Source organism: Notechis scutatus, chromosome 3, assembly GCF_049901735.1.
Source record: "Notechis scutatus isolate UNSWTSFEM ecotype Mainland chromosome 3, rNotScu1.2, whole genome shotgun sequence".
Taxonomy (NCBI): Eukaryota; Metazoa; Chordata; class Lepidosauria; order Squamata; family Elapidae; genus Notechis; species Notechis scutatus.
In genome coordinates, this window is record NC_142011.1 from 49,208,673 (window position 1) to 49,230,255 (window position 21,583).

General features: G+C 36.9%; 1 protein-coding gene across 13 annotated transcripts in view; it reads right to left on the minus strand.

Annotated features, from left to right (window-relative positions):
- Positions 1-21,583, minus strand: part of FOXP4 (forkhead box P4) — a 168,553-nt gene that overhangs the window by 27,451 nt on the left and 119,519 nt on the right. For 9 of the 13 annotated variants that reach the window (XM_026680337.2, XM_026680339.2, XM_087959788.1 and 6 more), the window contains 7 exons: positions 19,660-19,810; positions 16,242-16,446; positions 13,001-13,105; positions 10,514-10,601; positions 7,555-7,638; positions 3,369-3,570; positions 3,187-3,263 (listed from right to left, as the gene is read on the minus strand). In XM_026680337.2, the coding sequence (XP_026536122.1) occupies positions 3,187-3,263; positions 3,369-3,570; positions 7,555-7,638; positions 10,514-10,601; positions 13,001-13,105; positions 16,242-16,446; positions 19,660-19,810 (912 nt within the window). The remainder of the gene's footprint in view (positions 1-3,186; positions 3,264-3,368; positions 3,571-7,554; positions 7,639-10,513; positions 10,602-13,000; positions 13,106-16,241; positions 16,447-19,659; positions 19,811-21,583) is intronic. The other 4 variants (XM_026680343.2, XM_087959791.1, XM_087959793.1 and 1 more) reach the window with 1 other exon arrangement.

Here is a 21,583-nt window from a genome sequence, read left to right on the forward strand (position 1 = left end):
GACTGACATTACTACAGCATGTTTACAAAATTTTCAACCACTTGTTAAAAATACTGACAAGTTAACACATATTGATTTTTTTCTTCACTTAATGATTAGAAAATGAAGTGGGAATTAGTGTGAGCAAAGTAACCATATAGATCCTACATTATTGAGTTTTCTCATGGAATGATGTTACCCAGAAACCACAGTTCTTTAGTGAATTGAATTTATGACTCAACAAGCTATATGACAAAGTATTGAGAGTAACATACAGATTTGTGAACCAATTCAAATTGGTTCCAACCAATTGGAATTGGAAACCAATTCAATTTGAGTTGACATTCAAAAATGTAGAAGTATCTAGGGATGACATACTGTAACATCATCACTTATCATTACTTATTCCAAGACAAAGCAGTAGAAGCCAGTAAAGGTATGTATTATTCAACAATGTATCACCATGCAGCTGGGTAGCAAAAGAAAATGTAAAGACCATATTCCACGGTCTTTTTATTAAGTTGTATTCATATCTTCAGAGAAATTCAATATTTGCTAATATTAGGTTATTATCAATTCCAGGAAGTGATGTACCAAATTCTCAAATACAATGGAATTGGTTCTTTCAATATTTTATTTAAAAAAGTAACTAGACCATCCAATCTAACCATTTACTTTCTTTGTCTGAATGTAGAACACCCTTTTGTAGGCTTAATGATTTCTAAAGTATTTTTTTATTTTTTAAAAATAAGTATTTTTCATTTTTTCATTTAATTTTTAGTTAAATTAAAAATTACTCTTAATTTTTTAAAATTTTAATTTCAATTTATATGGCTAGCTCTCAGGTAAGCCAGTAAGTTTAATAAGGTTATCTGTCTCACCAAAGGAAGTAGATCTAATCTACGTAGATCAGGAGTAGCAGTGCTCAGGGAATGCAGGTTTTAAATAGTTGTATTTACGGTAGCAGAAGATTTCCTTATGCAAATACAAGAATATTCTGTTTTACATACAGTACTATAGGCTTAACTGCTGAGAACAAGATCTGCTAAATAGTAAGTACAAAATTGCTGCTAATTATTATTCCCAAAGTACAAAAATGGAACAGACTAAGCAAGGCAGGTACAGAAATCATGTCTGCAAGCTGAGAATTGTACTATATGGACAAAGACAAGTTGTTGAGTACAATGTACTCAAACGTTCTTCAAAAACTGGTCATGATTCTTATGCCCTTGCTTCTAATTATATAGCAAAAGAAGAGCACCCTAAAATGGTTCCTTCTTCATTTCATTTTTATTATGCATCTCAGGATTTAACAAAGTCAACAGAGAAAAGGTAACAGGTTGGCTTTCACGTTTACTAACTCAGATCAGACACTTGGTGCAATCAGTTTTTGGTGGTGGCGCAGTTAAAAACGGAACATAATCAAAATTTGCTGGACTGTGACTGTGATAGAGACAATAAATTTCTATCAGCTGTTAACTCAGCAGGGTTGGGAGGTTTGAAAGTATCATTTGATCTAACCTAATATTTTTATATATGTGACTACCTGCACCAAGAGGGAGAATATTTGGGGGAGCTGGTAAGTGAAAATATTTGTTTAAAGTGAGAATACTTGTCAAAGCATCTCTTGGAAAAGCTTATCAAATCATAGATATCCCAAAGTGGCTAATCTGAAAGACCTGAAAATAACAGGAATAAGTTAGGAAATTATCTAATTCACACTTTTTGCATAGGCTTAAAAAGACTATGCAAAAGTATTTTCTAAGGAGGAGATAATAGAAGTAATGATCTTAGCTTGTTCTTCTAAGCACATTTTAAATGCAAAATAAAGTGTTTATAAAGGCATTTATTCAGCCAGAAGGAAACAGGGCTATAAGGTCAGAGCTCCAAAGTCCTATAAAGTCAGAGTCCCAGTACTCTTAAGCTACCCAACTGGTTTCTATTCACTGTAAAATGGAGATACTGGCCCAATACAGTATTATCAGGGAGCAATAGTAGCCATTTTCTCAGGGAATTTAGCTTGTTTTTGTATTTGGCTTTATTAAGTTTTTTTAGGTAAAAGAAAATGGGAAAAAAACCTAATAGAAAATGAATAGTCAAGGAAAGGAATAGAATAGAAGACAGAATAGAGAAAGACATGAGAATTAAACTTTTTTAAAGGATGTGCTATAGAAGGTTGCAGTTCATACAGGACATTATGACCCAAAGAAAACTATATCTGCTCTGCCAGAAAATTAAGACTGGAAGGAGAATCAGCAGTTACGAACCACTAACATGAATATATAGGAACTCTATAGTCTTACATAAATGAAGCATGTGATTATACTGCATCTAAAAATCAGAAATATTGGGTACAAATGAAACTATAGTAAACACTGATCTCTTCTTTGTGTATGAGAGAACAATATATACAAATATTAAATGTCTGAGTATCACTAGTTAAATTAACCTACTAATTTGTATTAATAAAAATATTTCTCTCAACAAAATTTATCAGGAAACAGCATTAATCAATCAAAGTTATTTTAAAGGGAGACTTTTGTTATTCAGTACAAGGTTAGTAACTCTGAAAGAAATAACTTTAATATTACATTGGTATATTTCTGAAAACTCTGGAAGACACTGAAGGGCAGATTTTTTACTAATGAAAATTGAGCATATCACTGTCATTTATTTATTTTTAAAAGTTCCTTTCCTACCCTTATTCAGGGAGCTATTAACCTGACTATATAAAGCAGTGCATTAAGAAGCACTAAGGTCAGAACTGCCAAGAGCTGTCTGATTCGAGCAGGATACAACTACAATTATAAATAATTAAAGAGCAATAAAAACTAGAAATACAATCCTTATGTCTTTGTCTCTAGGTCTCTCTTCACACAAAATAGACAAAAGAAAAAATAATAATATGTATCTGATTCATTAATCAGCAGTATTAGGATGCTTAGTGAAAGGCACAAACAATGGCTTAAAATCACAGATAATTTTGCTCTCAAGATATAAATTGGCAGTTTAAATTTGCAGCTTAACCAAACTGCATTCCCCAGAGTTAGGACAGAAGGCAAAAATCTTAGAGTACATTACTGACATATTAGAAACACTTCCCACAATTAACAATTGAGTGTAAGTGTAAGCACTTCATAAGGATTGCTGCCTTTTCCAGATATCATTGTATTTATGTGCATTCTTAAAAAATAAAGAGGTTTTTACCTGTCTGATAAGTGAGGCATATGTGAAGGGAGGGCGGACATCTGCATTTTTGTAAAATTCATGATTCTGTGCAAGTTCTAGGCAGAAAAAAAGTAAGTTATAAACAACAGCAAAAGACATTCCAAATGGTTCATTTCAACACAATATTTGATGTAACTGGAACTTCTCCTCAACTATCTCACCTGAGGAAATTGGTGTGCAGAACTTCTCTGAGTTTCTCCTGCGAATAGGCCCTACATTGTGTAAAGTGGAGGAGCTGATAACAGAAGGACCCTGTCGCAATGGAGTAATGGGTGCAGTTGCAGAGGTGGGGGGATGAGGTAATCCATCAGGAAAGGTATCAGAAGTGCTTTTGGACATTGTAGCGCTGGAAACCAGATTCAGCTGCTCAAGGAGGATTAAAAGAAGATCATGATTAGAACTAGACCAGAAGTGCATGGGTAAACAATATGTGTTCAAATAAAGCAGGTGGTGAGCATTATTTATCAATAAAGATAACTATTAACAGTGAAAGTAAATATATTCCAATGAGGCCTCATTCATTGACAATTGGTGGAGACAGACTTCAAGATATCAAAACCACTGTATTTCAAAGTATATTGTACCAAGTCAGGGCAAGTTGATTCTTGAAATCCTTTACCAACTTCAGTTATATCAAAGCATGTTGTTTGGTATAGGAAAAAAAATTACCCCCTAAAAATATACTTCTAATGAAAACAAAAACAAACCCCTAGCATATTTTGGGGGGGAGGGGGATATAGACAGATTTTTAGAGGAATAATTTTCAGTGATGGTTACTCAACTCTATCACTATTATCTATCACCAAGTTCAGCATTATTAAATCTGTATCGCAACTGGTGCTAAAGTTAAAGAAACAGGCTAGCAAAAGTTTAAATTCCTCTCTGCAGAGAAGACAAATAGTGTGATATATATTGAGGACAATATACACCAATATACACAAATTCCCTAATATTGTTTCCCGATTTGATAGCTTCATTTCAACATTGAATCACATACTGCAGTACTGGACCAACCAATCAACCAACTGAATAGGGATCTGAATCTTACTTTACTATTAGATACATCACAACTTAGGAAAGCTTTTTTTAAGAGAACAAAAAAGCCAGACTCGGCTCTTGGGATATCAACATGACTTAGCTCGGGAGAAATAGCTGGAGGACACATTAGTGCAGGGGTGGGCAAACTACGGCCCGCAGGCCACATCCGGCCCGTTGGTCTTTTAATCCGCCCCGAAGATTGGTACAGAATTAAGGTTTGATGTGAATGATTGCATTCATTTGATTTTGACTTGTAATGATAGGCATTTGACACCAGGTGGTGGCCCTCTGTCAAATTTTAAAAGTCAATGAGGCCCCGAGCCAAAAAGTTTGCCCACCCCTGCATTAGTGGGTGATACAGAACTGAATCTAAGGATGTGGATTGAGATCTTTCAAGCATGATCAAACAGTGTGTTGTCTGGATACAATTATTGTTAAGAAATCATAATCAATATTCATCACAATAATATTAATTCTATAATAATGATACTGGCCTTCTAACTTATTTGAGCATACAAGGCGGGAATAGGAACTGAATTTGAAAGATAATGCTTTTCTGAGAGGCTTGTGCTAACAATCTAGAAGGAAGATTTGTGCTATTCACCTTTATAGATTACCTGCATCCTACAGACAAATCTGTGACATTCATGTGTAGCTATGACTACACATGAATGATCATTAGCAGATATAGTGAGAAGGGCCTCAGCCATTTGAAACTACTGGAGACTGATCATTTTCCTGGAGATCAGGCTTTGACATAGTTATACATGCTTCAGTTATATTCATACTGGACACATAAAATGCAATTTAAATGGAGGATCTCTGAAAAGGCTAAAGAAGCTCACCTTGGTCCTGATGGCCTTTGCAGCATATAACAGCTACCAATATTGCAAAACTTTTCTTTACACTAATAGCTGTTTATTAACACTTATAAACAAAGTGATTTTATGATTTCTGTTATGGAGTTTCTATACATAATTTTTAACGTCAATCACTCTGGTGCTTTTGAAATTAAAAACATTACATAATTTCCTAAAACCAAACAATAAATGAATAATCACATTATACCAATGCTGCAAGAGCTGCACTGGTTATCAAACAGTTTCCAGGTCTAATTCAAAATGCTGGTGTTTGAGATACAGAAAGCATGTTTCTCCTTCCTGCATTTTGATTGCTAAAAACAGAAGGGGGAGGGGGTTCTATTTCCTGTTTATCATAAAAACATGTTTGAAAGGGAAAAACAAGTCTTCGCAATAGCTGCACCCAGACTATGTTTTGCCCTGTGTGGCTGCATCTTTCTTTGTTGGTCTTCACTATATGCTAAAGACAATTATACTCTTAAGTTTTCTTTGTGTATAGCAGATATTGTTACATTTTGATCTAGTTAGTTCCTTGACTGATTGATCTATACTATTTTTTAGAATTTTTTTTTGCAATTTTTACATTATATAAACCATATTGTTTGATGCTTTTGGCAAGAAAGATAGGATACAAACATCTTCCAATAAATTATTCTGAGGCAGTGGTAGCAGTACATTTCTTTACTCCTTCCTCAAGTTATAATTACAGTTGCCTTCCTTCTCATGGACTGTGGTAACAAGGTCCAAATGCCATATGGGCAAAATGCAGAACAAGATGGCAAAAGGAAAATATTAAATATTTGGGTTAACAATGCAAATTATTCTAGCAGGTTTTCTGACTGATGTGGTCTAGGGCATCAGTGTCACAAGCTGGCTTTTCCTTAGTAGCCATATGGAATGGCTGATAAACACTTAAATGGGCAACAGATCAGGAAGGAGCCAGTGGCACACCCTAAATGTAAGTTCCTAGGTCTTGTAAGTAGCAGTCATGACATCAGGATTGTATCTTCTGTCCCCACATTTTCAGATAACAGAGCTTTTCAGCTTTTGCTGGTAATCCCTCACTTAAGCAGCAGTGCACTTTTTCTGTTGTTTGTTTCTCAGTTCAAGAATGACATTTCCTTTTCTATTATGGCAAATATTAGTGATTTTGGCTAACTAGGCACAACTTGTAAGCTATGCTGTATCAAAACCAAAGGCAAGAAAAACCAAAAGTACACATACAGACTGGGTGAAACCAGGCTCAATAGCAGTAACTGTGAGAGGGATCTTGGAGTCTTAGTGGACAACCAGCTAAATATGAGCCAGCAGTGTGCGGCAGCAGCCAAAAAAGCTAATGCAATCCTAAATTGTATTAACAGAGGGATACAATCAAGATCAAGGAAAGTACCACAAGACTTAGTAAGACCACACCTAGAGTACTGCATCCAGTTTTGTTCACCACATTATAAAAAAGATGTTGAGACTCTAGAAAAAGTACAGAGAAGAGCAACCAGGATGATTAGGGGACTGGAGGCTAAAACATACGATAAACGGTTGCAGGAACTGGGCTTGGCTAGTCGAGTAAAGAGAAGGACCAGGGGAGACATGATAGTGGTCTTCCAATATTTGAAGAGCTGCCACAGGGAGGAAGAGGTCAAGCTATTTTCTAAAGCGCCTGTAGGCCAGACAAGGAATAATGGATGGAAACTGAACAAGGAGACATTTAACCTGGAAATAAGGAGAAACTTTCTGACAGTGAGAACAATCAACCAATGGAACACCTTGCCCTTGGAAGTTGTGGAAGCGCCATCAGTTGAGACTTTCAAGAAGAGATTGGACTGCCATTTATCAGAAATGGTGTAGGGTCTCCCGCTTGGGTGGGGGGTTGGACTAGATGACCTACAAGGTCCCTTCCAACTCTGATTATCTGTTATCTGAAAACAACTTCACTCTGTACATAGAAAGAACAGATTAAAACTCTTAAAGTAGACCTAGTAAAAGACCTATTATTTTTATTTATACAGCATGCCAGCAGCATTACAATGCTTTATGGAGTCACATGGAGACAAGTTATTGCCTGGAAGAGTTTACCTAACCTTTGGATCAACCTTGTAGGAAACCATGATAAAATGGGAGTACTGTTGCTAATTGGTCTGTCAGTTATTATAATCTCATCTGACCTCTATGATTTCATCTGATGAGAGTAATCTCCAAGCATTCAAACAAGTTGCTTGAGAAAACAGTAACATCTTATTTAGCATCTTCAATAGGAACAAAAATCATTTGTCTTCCACAGTATCTTCATGTTCCTTGGAAACAGTACCTCCACTTTGAGCTTAATAATAATGTCACAGTCAGCATTGGCTTTCAGCTCTGAATCAGTCCCCTAAGATGACGACATCATATTTTAGAACAATTCCTATTACAAAGAGAAGTTGGCATATGTGTCAGAAATGACCAGACTTACAGGCTGACTGAAGGGTTTTGGCTCTGAAGGTCTCATATGCAGATGGGCCATCATTGCCTGGAGACGTTCACTTTCTTTAGCTAGCTGTAGAGAGAACCAAACAGGAAGTTATTTGTTTGGAGGAAACATCCTTTACAATGGTCAATTCATTTATTTAGAAAAAGGGCCACGATAAAAGTTCATTTGATAATCATTCCCTAGAATGGCTCCTTTTCCATCAGCAGGAGCAAAACCAGCTACTTTAGTTTGCCCTGTTTAGCTTCAGGGTATGCATGCTTTCCTCTCATCTTGATTAATTCTTCTTACATGCTATAAGAACATGTGGCATTACAAAACTGTTCCTTTGTCTTGCTGCCTTTTAGAACATACCTGAGAGGGGAAAACTGCTAACTTTTCTGATTCCTTAATATCATGACTCTGGCAAGAGCATTACATTTCCAGGCCACTAAATTATTGACTTTCATACTCTCATGCTTATACTGTAAGGAAATTAGTTTTAGCTGTACAGAGACAGCAAGTAAAACTATATCCATATACAGAATTCAGCATCCACAAATAACTTTTCACTCAGCTTTTTCCCAACAAAACTTAGGTTATTTTCTTTACATGTGTCTGGTATTAGCATCCTGTCCCATAAGGAATGCCACTAGATTAGATCAACCATCTTTCTAATATTCTTTCCTTTCAGATACTTGCTCTTGCTTTCTTTTGCTCCTTGCTTTCTCTTAATTTGTCATTTGTCTTTGTTTCTATTATCTTGTTTCTGTTCACTTTGCGTTTTCCTCAGCTTATCCACTCACCTGCCTATCTACCTCTCCAGTTGTGCAGTATTATTTAAGCTGCATGCTTTATGTTGTGTGAGAGACTCTATTTCTCAGGGTGTGGGAAGGGTGAAATAAGTGCTATGGCACTGGAGAGGCTGGGTGCTTTAAAAACAGTGGATCCTGCAGGATCTTACTGTCATCGTCATTTTCTAAATGTTCAAACTTTTCTTTGGTTCCAGCCAGACCTGATGGATCCTGAGGCAGACTGCAGGGTTTATGCAGAAAGGGACATTTCTCTCCTTATGAGGTTCGGAATCTCTTCCCAGAAGTAAAAATGAGGGCTAAAAAGGCATGAATTAAATGCAGCATTGAGTTTGGAGAAGGCTTGCGAGATTCTGAGACAAGGATGACCTGACAGTATTGCAGCTTTCATTACAGCTGACAGATCCACTCCTGTGATGCATTGTAGGATCTGTAGTGAAAACTTTATAATAGGGAGCAAAGGCTTTTTACACGTGCAACTTTCTGCTCTCTTAAAAGGATTGTCCCCCACATAAGGATCAGTAATTGCTTGATAGTCTTTTTGAGAATAGGACAAATTCGCATAGTTGACTGAAGGCTATAAAAAAATGAAACTCTGCTCTTTAAATGCTCTTTGTCTGTTTTACTTGGCGTAAATGATGCATTCTTCTAGTCAGCCCCATTTGCACCCACTGATTTAATTTAACTTTCAACAGCGACTGCCTCCACTATATTACAACTGGCTATCTCCCTGCAGTCTCTTTCCTCTGTCACTAATCCTGTTGCTGCAGTGTCATGTCCCATGAAATGCTCCTGCTTTCATCCCCATCCCCATTTTGCTCATATATAATTCATGCAACAACATGGATGAAAAGAAACTCCTGCTCCATCTCTCTAGAGTTCATCAAGCAAGCATCAGTGCTGGCAGAGCCTGCAAAGAAGTTTAAAAACAAAGGGCATTCCCTGTTACATATCATAGATTACATGCTGTTTCACCACATCCCATACATTTAACAACCATTTATAGTTATCTCCACGTGGACACTTTCTCTCATCACCCTTTGAGATGCTAACTTTCAATCTGTTAATGTCACAGCTTTCTGTCACTGTTTACAATTTATGGCCCTCAAATAAATGTTATAGTTGTTACATGATTGCCATACAGATCAGCAGCAGGGTACTACTTGTCCTCACTTGTGCAGTGGCAACATTCAAAAGATGAAACGTGTGACATAAAGATATTGTGTTGCCTGTTTTTGTTTTTTTAAATTCTTTCCCCTTCATTGGCAATTACTTTTGGGAAAATGTGGAAATCAGCATAATTTTACATTACTAGGTATTCCCAAGTCAAAAAAGAAAGAAAATTCTGTTGCTGCTGCTTTCTGAACATAGCTACCTAATTTTGATAAATCCATTACCCATATTGAGAATCTATATGACATATCATAAGATATGTTCACTTCTGGAACCATAACATAAAATTCAGGTGAGGGAACATAGTGGGAAATCAGTTCACATTTAGTAGCACATTTCAGCTAGCACTGCTGGATTTATTTGTGGTTGGTTCACACATATCAGAGTCTTTCTACATGTGAGGTGTGCAAATAATCAGGCTATTAAATCAGTTTCCTCTGCTCTATAAATTGCGATTTTTCTATGTTAGAAATACAACATATCAAGCAAAGTCCACTACGTTTTTGCTTCCTTTTATATTAACTTCTGAAAGCCACAGTAGCCTACCTTGATTTGACAAACATGTCAAACTTGCTACAGCAGAACAAATCATGAAACCTCAATCAGCTTTTCACTAAGGGACTTTTTCTTGCCACATGAGCAGTTCTCTAACACATCATGAGGTATATGCATTGTGGAGTGGAAAAATGAGGTGTGAAGCAGGTGGTATTCAAAAACGGTATAGCAACTGCCATTCTTGTAACGATGACACATGTTCTATGGCGACTGTGGCAACTGTACCCACTGAATCCAATTTGTACTTTCCATGTACTGTAATCAAGATGGCAGAATGCAATTCAAAAATTACAGTGGTCAAAAAAGGAGTAAAAACCATCTGGGAAATAGCTTTTAAGTAAACTTTAAATCAGGTAAGAGGACACTCAAGGAGTTAGGAAGTTTTATAGAATTAAATGTATCTTATTGCGTACATTTATACTGACCTGTATTTCCAGCTGCTGTACCACTTGCATTTGAACTCGACACTGAGCCGTACTCCGGTCATCAAGTGCATGTTCTGTATTGAGGTGTCTAAAAATAGAAAATACCAATTTTTCTCCAGGGATTTGAAATTTGCAGTGCTTAATTAAAAGAACTCATCTGTGCATTTTTCTTTTCATGTTTTATATTTAAGAGTTGCAAACCAGCCTATGTTATACATTTTCCTATTTATCAGATTTTCATTCTGTTTTTCTTCTGAATTGCTGAAAGCATTAGGTTTTTCTATTTTATCATGACAATAACTGTGAAAGATGTCCTATGGGGAAATAACTCTTAGCTAGTTTATTAGTAACTTTGATTCAGTAGCACAGTAAACTGAGCAGAGATTTGTTTCCAGAACTTCCTCTTTCAAAGCTAATTCTCTAATGGCATTATATATACACAACACATTCAAGCCCAGATTTTTATAGTTTGAAGGGATAAGACAATCAAAGGAATAGGTGGAGATTCTGAATCACAGAATCACAATGTCATGTTTACAAACTTATTAAACAGAATAACAATTTGCCATTCTCTATTTTTTTTTATTATTTCTTTATCTTGGTGAGATGGATTAAAAAATAGGCACTTTTTTTCTACTTCGTAGCAGCAATCTCTCTGTTGTAGACTCCTAAACAAACTACTCTGGCTGAATAAAACTGCTGTGAAGTTCAGGTCAATGATTGAAGCATCATAGTCTACTGCTATAGTAAATTAATAAAGCCAAAATAAATCTGAACTTAAAGATGCAAGCTTTGAAATGGAAATTAAGCTCTAAGTGAAAGTTGCCCTAATGTCAGCCAATGAAATACCCTCTATTTCATTCCAATATTTTTGGTTCAGTTACTAAACAGCATTCTGTGCAGTATTAGAGAATCACAGCAATGTCAAGACATCCTTTTTATGAGGATTGAGATGAAGGGAAGCATTCTGTAATCTTGGGAAGACTTTGGAGGGGCAGAGTAAGAATACACATATATATGAAAACAATTCTCTATTTGCCCTTCTCATTTTGAAATGCAAAATGCTAGAAGGAATTTGGTAGGAGTACCCAGCTGACACTTGTTGACTATTGTAGTGATCTTCCATTAGTAAAAGGAAGATTTGTTGAAATGCTCAGTTTGCAGAATAACATTACACACTGTCTGATTAGGCACACAGGCTGTGCTTCCCAATATCCCCCACCTCCTTAACATCATTTCCACCCCCCTTCCCAACATTCTGTTCAAAAGGCAGTAGAGTGGGAAGGGGGGGGGGGTTGAAAACAGGCAGAGGTATATTGTGCATGTGGGAGGGGGAGCATGTGTAGTCACAAAGCAAAGAAGGGGAGGGGGAAATCCCAAAGAGGCAAGGAAAAGAAAACCCGTCAGTTTCATCTGATGTCTTTGCTAAAAATCTTGGCTACAAAGAGATCTAATTGCAAATGAACTAATTAAGTAAACCTCTGACGAAGCGTGAAAACAATTTGTTTGACCCTGACGCTAGCAGAGGGCTCTTAGACAGCAGAGTTAATCAGTCAGTGACAGAGCCCACAAGCGGTGTCAGCAGGCTGCCGTGCTGCCATCTGTTTCTCTCTAGTTCTCTCCTCCACCCCCACCTTCCTGCCTTCCTTTGCCTAACATGGACAAGTTATAAACTTTGCTGGTCTCATTTCTGTAGATCCCCTCAGTTTCTTTTCCTCCTGTCTACACCCCTTTTGTACTTCTTAGTGTTCAGCCATGGTGCTTCATAGCTTTCGACATTCTCCCTATTAAATATATAACGGGAACCTAACTATAGTGAGAAGCAGAGTGATTTTACCTCCATTTCAGGGAATTTTGAGAACATATACTGTTGTGATCAATTTTTCTACATATAATCATGGCAGATAGGTCTGCTTCAGTTCCAAAAAGAGGTTAATTGTCAAACCTTGCTAGGAAACTACTTCTTTAAAGATAGAAAAACTATCTTTTGAAGTCAATAAGGGAGAATATTTGAAGCTCAGGGTTAAAATGCGGGGGTCCTGGGTGCTCTCTGAGCTTGCTCGTTTTTTATTGCAGACCTTTCATCACTCAAACTAGGTAACATCATCAGTGCCAGTAAGAAGTGCAGTTTGCTGTCAATTTATATTCTAGAATAGAATATAAGAATATACAGAATATTCTATTATATTGTAGAATATAAACTGGCAGCAAACCATGTTCTTTACTAGCAGTGATAAAGTTACCTAGTTTGGGTGATGAAAGGTCTGCAAGAAAACAAGCAAGCTCAGGGACCACCAAGGACCCTTTATCTTCTGACATGCCAAAGTAAACTAAGTCCAGCACAGAGGAAACCATCCTCATGATCCAAGAGCAATAATTACTGGTGTTTCTTGTTTATACATTTAGCTCTGTACTGGGCTAGAGATGAATGAAAACAAAGTATAAGTTCAGCTAATGAGCATAGCAGCATAGAAACGGGTCACTTACTTGATAAACTGTCCCAAGTCCTCGCAGAGGGTTTCACATCCAGGCCATTTGCACTCCCCATGTCCATACAGGGGATGTGAGCCAGGAGTCTCCTCATGAGAAGAGCTGCAAATGTGGACAAAGAAAAAGAAAATAAACATTACTGCTGAGCGTTAAAGGCTTCTCTGTTCTGCCTACCAGGAACTATAAAGTTGGAAAGGGGATATTTTTCCCAGACTTTCATATCTCTGAGTTTTGGACTAAGCATATATTATATAATGCATTTGTACTCATCAACAAAAGAAACATCTACATGGGAATTTTAGAGGAATTTGACATGCTCTCAAAATTGGCAGAAGGTGCATTCCCTATGTTGAGCAGCTGTGATTGGCAGTCGTTCATCTGCATGATCAAAACAGGAGTGAAGACAAGTTATTATTTAGTAGCTCAGACATAATCTGCAGACATATGCTAGCAGAATGAACTTGCTCATCTTGGTTCATCTTAGATTTATCCTAGAGATAGGATGTCAAATGTGAGCCTTCTGGAGGAAATGCGATCCAGCTTATATTTTCCTGCATGCAGATTACATACATTCAGAAACTATCACCAGTTTGGCCATGCAAATTTTAAAGCATTGGTTTTAACAATAAAGTTGCAATTATGTATCCTGATATGGAATGTAACCATGGTTATAACCAGAATTCAGTGCAACAGAATTCCATTTTTCCCAGCAAAACAAAAATAAAAAAGGGAATCTGTTTGGCACATCCATATGTGCATACACCAAGATGCTAAAGACAGAAATAGTCAGTCTTTTGCACATGGACTACCAGATGGCTCTAGCATCCTAGACTGTCTCAGCCAGTCCTTGAGTATTGAAGATTTATCTTTAAATGAATTCAAACTCCAGCTCCTCTTTAGGACAATAATGGTTTATTAAATATAGCATCAAACAACAATACTTTAATCAGGCAAGAATGGCTAAAAGCCAGGCAAGGTTAGAGTTGGGTTTGAGTTTGCTCCCTTTCCTTTTATCACCATTATCATGAGACACACCCCACCACACCCAGGCCTATATGCAGTTCTAATTCTGGCCACACCTAACCCATTATCCCTAAATGCTATTAACCCTATAACATGTCTACATCCCTACCCTATTCCAACCCTCACTAATTGATCCCCACCTGGTGCCACCTTTACGTTGTTTTAACCTAAGTCCTAATTACCACCTATATGTGCCCCAACCCACTTTAACAATATGCACATCAATAAAGAGCCAGTTTCAGCAGACCTGCAGTTGTTGCAGAATCCATCCTGCAGCCCTGCAGTTGTTGCAGAACCCATCCTAAGCTCTGCTGAGTCATTCCAAAGCCATAGGTCAGCACACAAGTAGTAATACAGATCCGGAAGCAGCAGAGATAAGGTGACATGGCTAGCTGACTTGCTGCGAAGCATATTCGGAGCTGATGGGCTCTGGGTGAACTCGGAGCCCAACAGACTGGAGGCACTGATATAGAACATCATGACAATGTACTTTGAATCTATGTGATGTTGATAGATTTACTGACTATCAACCTTCCCCTTATTGCCATGGGTCTAATCCCAAAAATTATTTCAAGCCATTACATTCCTAGCTATCTGCTAGAGTGCACAAAATCTAGGAGTGTGGGAAATTCTAGACCGTAACAGTTTCACTTCTGACCATTTCCCTGACATTAGCAAACAAGATGATTAGTGGGGAGGATGGGCAATCTTGTGTAATAAAGGAGACCTCTCTTAACTGCCTCATTTAGTAACCATTCAAAGTTACAATGATATAGAAAAAAATAACTTTATGATCAATGCCCACATTTATGACCTTCACAGTCATAACCTCAGTCACATGATTGCCATTATAATCAGTATGCATTGACCTATGCCCTGCTCTGTCCTGATGTGTTTTTGTTCTCCCTTTGCAGAATGGAGAGATTGGACAGGAAGGGATTATAAGAGAGTAAAGCAATGGGGAATACACACCAACAGAAATACAGTGGCACAAGCAGCTCTGAGCATTCTTGCAGCTCCCAGCCCCAGCTGGTATATTCCCCATTGTGTGCCTGCTTACTCTCTTGTAATCCCTTCCTCTCCAATGAATGTAAATACAAGTATTAATTCCCTTTTTACTAATTATCCCAGCCCAAGGGTAAATCTTCCAAAGGGTAGGGAAACAGTCATAGTGATTTAACTGTACACATAGCAACCACTTTACTTAATGACAGAGCTGCCAGATTCAATTGTGGTCACTGAATGAGGATTACTTGTAAACTGAAACATTCAGCCCATATTTGTACTAATAAATCAAAAGAGCATTTGAGCTAGCAAGGAAAGATTTATCTCCAGAGTGCTGTAGCTAATTAATTTTACATTTTGCATTCAGTGACCTTAAGGGGAACTTTTCTTATTTGACCATGAGTAGGTTCATACATTGCACAGTAACAACTTTTTATACCATGGTTTGCTGAACAAGAAAGAATAAGCTTTACAGATAAGCAAAATAATCATGACTTGTTTTGTCAGTTTTTGGTTTCTTCTGTTTCCTTTTGGACTGTTTTTGCTTTGCATCTTGACAGCTTGTTTCTTTTGTCCCATCTACTATCATTCTATGCATAATATTTATTTCTAGAAACCTGATTTGTTGGAACAAAAGGAGAAAAAAGGCTCCTGATTATATACCATTTTGTACGGAAAATTCAAATCATAGCACTATCATGACTTAGTTTGACTTCTCCTTCGCTGTTCTGATGCTGCACACGTTTATTTGGGAACCTATACCATTTTTATTGAATAAACAAATACAATTCAAAAGAAAAAAAATAAAATGAGCCTCTGTAACTATATACATACTTAATCAGCCACCTTCAGATTTTTTTTAAATGAAAATTATTACTTTCTAGATACTGATTTGGAGGCCTCCTTGGCAACTGATGGGATAGAATCAGAATCTCAAAACTGACTTCAGGAGACCCTACTCTTTAGCCATAGGTTACTACCCTAAACTGTTACAATCAGAATTTGATTCTAAACCCATTTGCTGATACTATTTCAAATTGAAATGCAAATAGCTTAAGTGCCTTAGATTTGAATGCAGGACAAAAAAGTAGATTTTAGGGTTTGTCCTATTATACATGCAGTCTTTAACATATAGAAATTCTATAGTGAGATTAAATCTGCTTTTTATAAAATCTATATTTTTTTCAAAATAAAGATCCATTAGCTTCACCTGTCCCTCCTTTGTGCGAGCATGGCGTTCTGTCCATTGGGAAGAGGGTGATGGGAAATTGGAGGAGAGACCTTGGCAGCCGAAAACGAGGTAGAATTCGAGGTGTTGGTGCTGAGGTCAAGTCCCTCTTGCTTGATGCTTTCTTCTACAGGCTGAGTAGCAGTAACCTCTTTCCACAGCTGCTGAAGGTCTGAGGGACATACAGCTTCATAAGTGTTGTAGAAGGAAGAGAGGGAGAGAGAACACAGAAAGAGATTTATTTATAAGAACTTCAGAACAACTCCACAACTGTGAAGGTCTCCCCAATTTAATTAAGTGAGAAAAAAGGAATTAATTTATATCACCCTAATACATAGATATTATTCTCTTAATAAAGGAGAATGTTTGTAGCTCAGAGTTGACATGAGGTGGTGCTCTCTGAGATTAGTTTTTTTTCCTTGCAAATATTTCGTTACCCAAACTAGGTAACATCATTATGCTAGCACTGATGAGGTTACCTAGTTTAGGTAAAGAAATGTTTGCAAGAAAAAACCAAGCCAAGAGAGCACCAAGGACTCCTTACATATAAACTCTTTTTCACACTGTTATTAAATTGCACCATCTGAGCCTTTTAAATACTTAAATATATTTCAGAGCAATACTGCAGATATTTCAATCCTCTGTCATTTGCTTTAAGAAAGTACCAAAAGAATCTCAACACTTAAGACAAAGCATCATGAAAAAACAAATCTAAACTATAAATCACTTAAATATTAAGAGATAATTAGTACTAAGCAATTTACATAAAAGTAGTAATTTAGATGGAATTCATATTTCTTGATTTTAAGCAATGCTGGGTAAAATCAAGAAATATGAATTCCATCTAACTTACCACTTTTATGTATATTATGCCAGTGGAAAATGCAAGTCTAATATTCAGAATAAACTTTACATTTCTGAATCTAATTATTTATTTATTAATTTGTTTTGTAAAATTGTTATTTTAATTTGCCTAGTGCTGGTATCTGGACTGAACTAGAATCTTTGGTTTCCTGCTCCATCAGAGGTTAGTAGATTTTTAGGTACAGAACACAATCATGAGATTTCATATGATTCATTGCTTCTCAACCTTTTGGTGAAAATCAACTATGGGGATTTCCCTGTGATTCACAGGTGGCCAAGAATAACAAAAAAGAAAGGAAAATAAAAATAAAAATGTGGAACTTTTGTGGAATCATATAAATCTTTAGATCTTATAAAGTTGGGCTTTCTTGTCTGTTTATGGCAGGGGTGTCAAACTCGTGGCATCACATTGTTGTTACATGATGTATCACAACTCCCCCCCCTTCGCTAAAATAGGGGTGGGTGTGGACAGCACGTGACACATCTGGCCCCCGGGCCACAATTTTGACATCCCTGGTTTATGGCCATTTTTGTTTTTTAAATAGCTATCATCTAGGGACATAAGTGTACCTGTGCACTTGTATTGCGCTTAGGATCATGCCTAAGGCCTTCCATAAAATAAAATACTAAGCATAACATGTACTAAAATTTTAGGATCCTTGAGGTTGAAAACTCATTTTCTGACATGACAAGACCATGGAAGAATTATGATAATATACATTTCCTCTGTTAGTTTAATCAACAAGCCTGGAGTTTTTTTTTACTCTAAATTAGCTAAGGGAGAAGTAACCATAGAAGTTCATGCTATTAGATGTTCATGCTATTTATCAAACTGATTCAAAATTAGTATAGTATGTCACACTTCAATATCTTTGACATGCAACTTCTCTCACTTTTGGAGATATAATTTCCAAAAGTTTAACACTTATTCTACACCATCGATATATGGATTTATGATTTTCTTACTTCTAATTAGGACCAAGCTTGTATATTAAAATTGATTTTTTCCAATTTTTAATCTGAAGGTTTTTGACTAACTTCAAAATTCATATATACAGGTATACCTGATGTACCTAATTAAAGGCATTTTGTTTCTTGTCTACTAGGATAAATTGGGAATATTTATAGGGATGCTAGCTTTATAGATATTTGAGAAAACCTCTTTGTGGTATAAGGTTACCCTAGGTATAAGTAAATCCTAGGTCACAATGAAGCATAGTTTAAAGTGATGAAAAGGAGATAGTGCAGGTTGGGTGGGGAGGTTGCATGCTTCGTTTTCTGATTTAATCATGATTGAAAAGAAGTGTTCAGAAACTTTTTTTTGAAGTTAGATTGACTCCTTTTTTGTCATTTCATCAAACCCACAAACTGTTATCTTGTTGCATCAATATATCAAACAATTTAGAATTCAGAGAAATGCCTAAACTACATTAAATGAAATCATAAGAGAAAACTGATTGCAAACTCCACATGAACATGCCACAGAAGGAGAATGGATCAGGAGTGTTAAACATCTTAAGACTTGTTGCAGTTCATTTGGGTGGTTTTGGATTATACAGGTTGATGTCCAAATTGAGTCAATCTATTTATGAAATCTATTGGTAGCTAGCATTGGAACTTTAATAGAAGAAACATGGCCACTGAACATTAGTTCAGTTATTTGTTGACCAGCAGTATCTAAATGCCTTTCAGGCTGATAGATAAAACGTGTGTCCTTAGTGATATATTTCAGGGGATAAATTAAGAATTAATTGTTCATATTGTTCATATTGACATGTTGCTACTTCTTTCCTTCCTGTAATTGGGATGGCTCCAGAATGTCAGATTGTAATTTCAATGATTTGCATGGACTTTACTGACTTTCCTTCTCAAATTTCCTTAATCATGAATTTGACAGAAGTTGATAGGTGGTGCACGTATATGGGTTGGAGAAAGGCATAAGAAAATAGCTTTCAGGTACAGTACATTCTGCTAACAATAACCATTTATCAGAAAACCCAAACAGTGCTTTCACTCCCATCTTGTCCATCCCTTCCCATTATTATTCTTGGAACTCTGATATTTAGCATGATTTCAGCCCAGATTCTGCTGCTTCCCTTAAAAACAGTGTTTCTGATAGAGAAGACATAAGGTCTTCTGGAATAAAGCAAGATGATAAGTTACACGTTCTTTTCTTCTATAAAAAAAGTAATAGCAGCAGCAGCACCCAGGACGAGCTACTACTGCTTGCCGGTGACTGTTTTTCATGAAAGGTGCATTAGGCCCAGTTCTCTCCCATTACTATCAGCAGCACATCTTCAGGTAGTCCCTGAACTGTTCCTGAATTACATGCCCACTGCACTGCAATCAAAAAATGCTTTATCAATGGCTGTTTGACAGCAAAACGTAAAAGTGTAGCAAGCATCAGGCCTCAAGTACATGGACAACAGGCAGCTTTTAAAATGAGATGAAAACCAACTGGCAAAGCTAATTGCTGCAATGGCTGGGTGGGTTCTCCCTACAACAACTAAAGAACAAGGAGGCTTATGTGCATTACCTTGTGGCAGGGTCTGCAGAGGAACGGTGCCTTGTCCTGGCTGTAAACTGACCAACCCTTGTCGCTGGAGGTTTAACAGGTGCTGCTGCTGCAGCTGCTGCATCTGCAGGAGCTGTTGTTGGAATGCCAGCTGCTTATTCCCTAATGGCTGCTGGAAAACAAAAGAAAGAAATTAAAACACATTTTCATTCTCAAAGCACAGGCCTTCTATTTTTTTCTCAGGTCTTGCATAAGCAGCCCGATCTCAGCTTTAGCTATAGCTAGCACAGCTCACAGTTCTGATCTCTTATCCTCCGTGGCTACACAGCATATAACCAAGACTAAAAGCCTTTGATCTGCCAGAGCAGCAGAAACGAAAGGGAGGGTGGCGGAAGAGAAGACAGCGAGCCTGCTTGGCGGAGCACTGAAAATGCTGACACTCTCTCTCTCTCTCTCTCTTTTGCTCTCTCAAATGAGTCTTTTCATTAAATCTGTTATTTGAATTGTTATAAGAGACAAAACATCTTATATGTCAGCAGAACCTATCCACCTTAAACATATATAGATTAAACTCCTATGAATGCCAAAAGCTTCTGCACACAAGCAGTCTCCCATGAGGCTTTTAAAAGCAAGAAAGCTCCTTTTTGTGCAGTAACTCAGCACTGCCTGGGCCACACATATTCTGGAAATGAGAATACATGAGATCTGGAGGTTTCAAAATAAAAGGGAACATTCAATATTAATTGATTTGATGCACTATATCACTCTCATACATGAGAATCCTAGTTATGCCCCCTTGAATTACATATGGAAGCAATCAAGTATATAGATATGCTAGATATTAATGATGCAGGGATAATGATGTTTTAATTAAAGACTCCAAACAATTTTTATCTACCACTATTATTTAAACTTATGCTTTAAACTTGTTACATCATACAGTATACATTGAAGTATTGCAATCAGGTGAAAGCATATGGAAAGCAAAGTGCACTTGCCAGTGGCACTGAATATTTGAGTTCTGTAACTTGTCTTGAGCCATTAAAGAAGTGGTTAGCATACAAAATATTTTAAATCATTCGAACCATCTTTGAGTATAATCTATACACTGTATATGTATTTTTGTTTTGTAGCCATTTCATGACTGACTTTTTAATCAAATTGCCCATATTGTTATAGGGCTAATACAATGTCTAAGCATAAAAATGCTGCTACAAAGATAATTGCAGGTATTTACTTTTCCACTGTGGTCCATTTTCTTGTGAGTACTGTGCCATGGTGTCATGATGCATACACTAAGCCTATAAAAAACAAGGATTGTAACACTGCTGTTCCGTCTCTTTTTTACTATAATTAATTCATCCCTGATGCATGGATAGCCTTTGCTGCTGCTTCCAATGGCCCAGCTTCTTCATTTAAGCTTTGTCCCTGAAATCTGGCCCTCTGTAGTAATAGCCACTGCCAAAATATTCAAGTCTACATTAGGAGGGTATATTTTATAAGCACCACCAGAAACAAGTTTTTAGTATTCATTTTATAAGCAACATTGTAACAGACAATAAGTTTTTGACAAAAACAAAATCACACACCCTCCAATGTAGCTCTTCGCTGTCACAATTATTTTCTTCCTACCCTCTTCTCAAGGATTATGTATATTCTAATGAGCAGAGCAGCTAAGAGTGCTTAAGAGGCCAGAGAGACCCGCAGCAGCTTCAGTCTGAAGAGGGCCTCAGAGAATCAAGAACGGGTAGTATTAACACATACATACTCAAAGCCCCAAACATTAAATTTGTCTATCATTTCATTTTGAAAGTATTTAACTAGTAGTTCTGTGAAGAATAACATAGAATACATCATTACAGATTGTGCCTATATCAAGATAAGTTCATTCACTTTTGATTTGGACTGGATTCCTTTCCAGTAAATCATCAGGACTTTTAGCAAA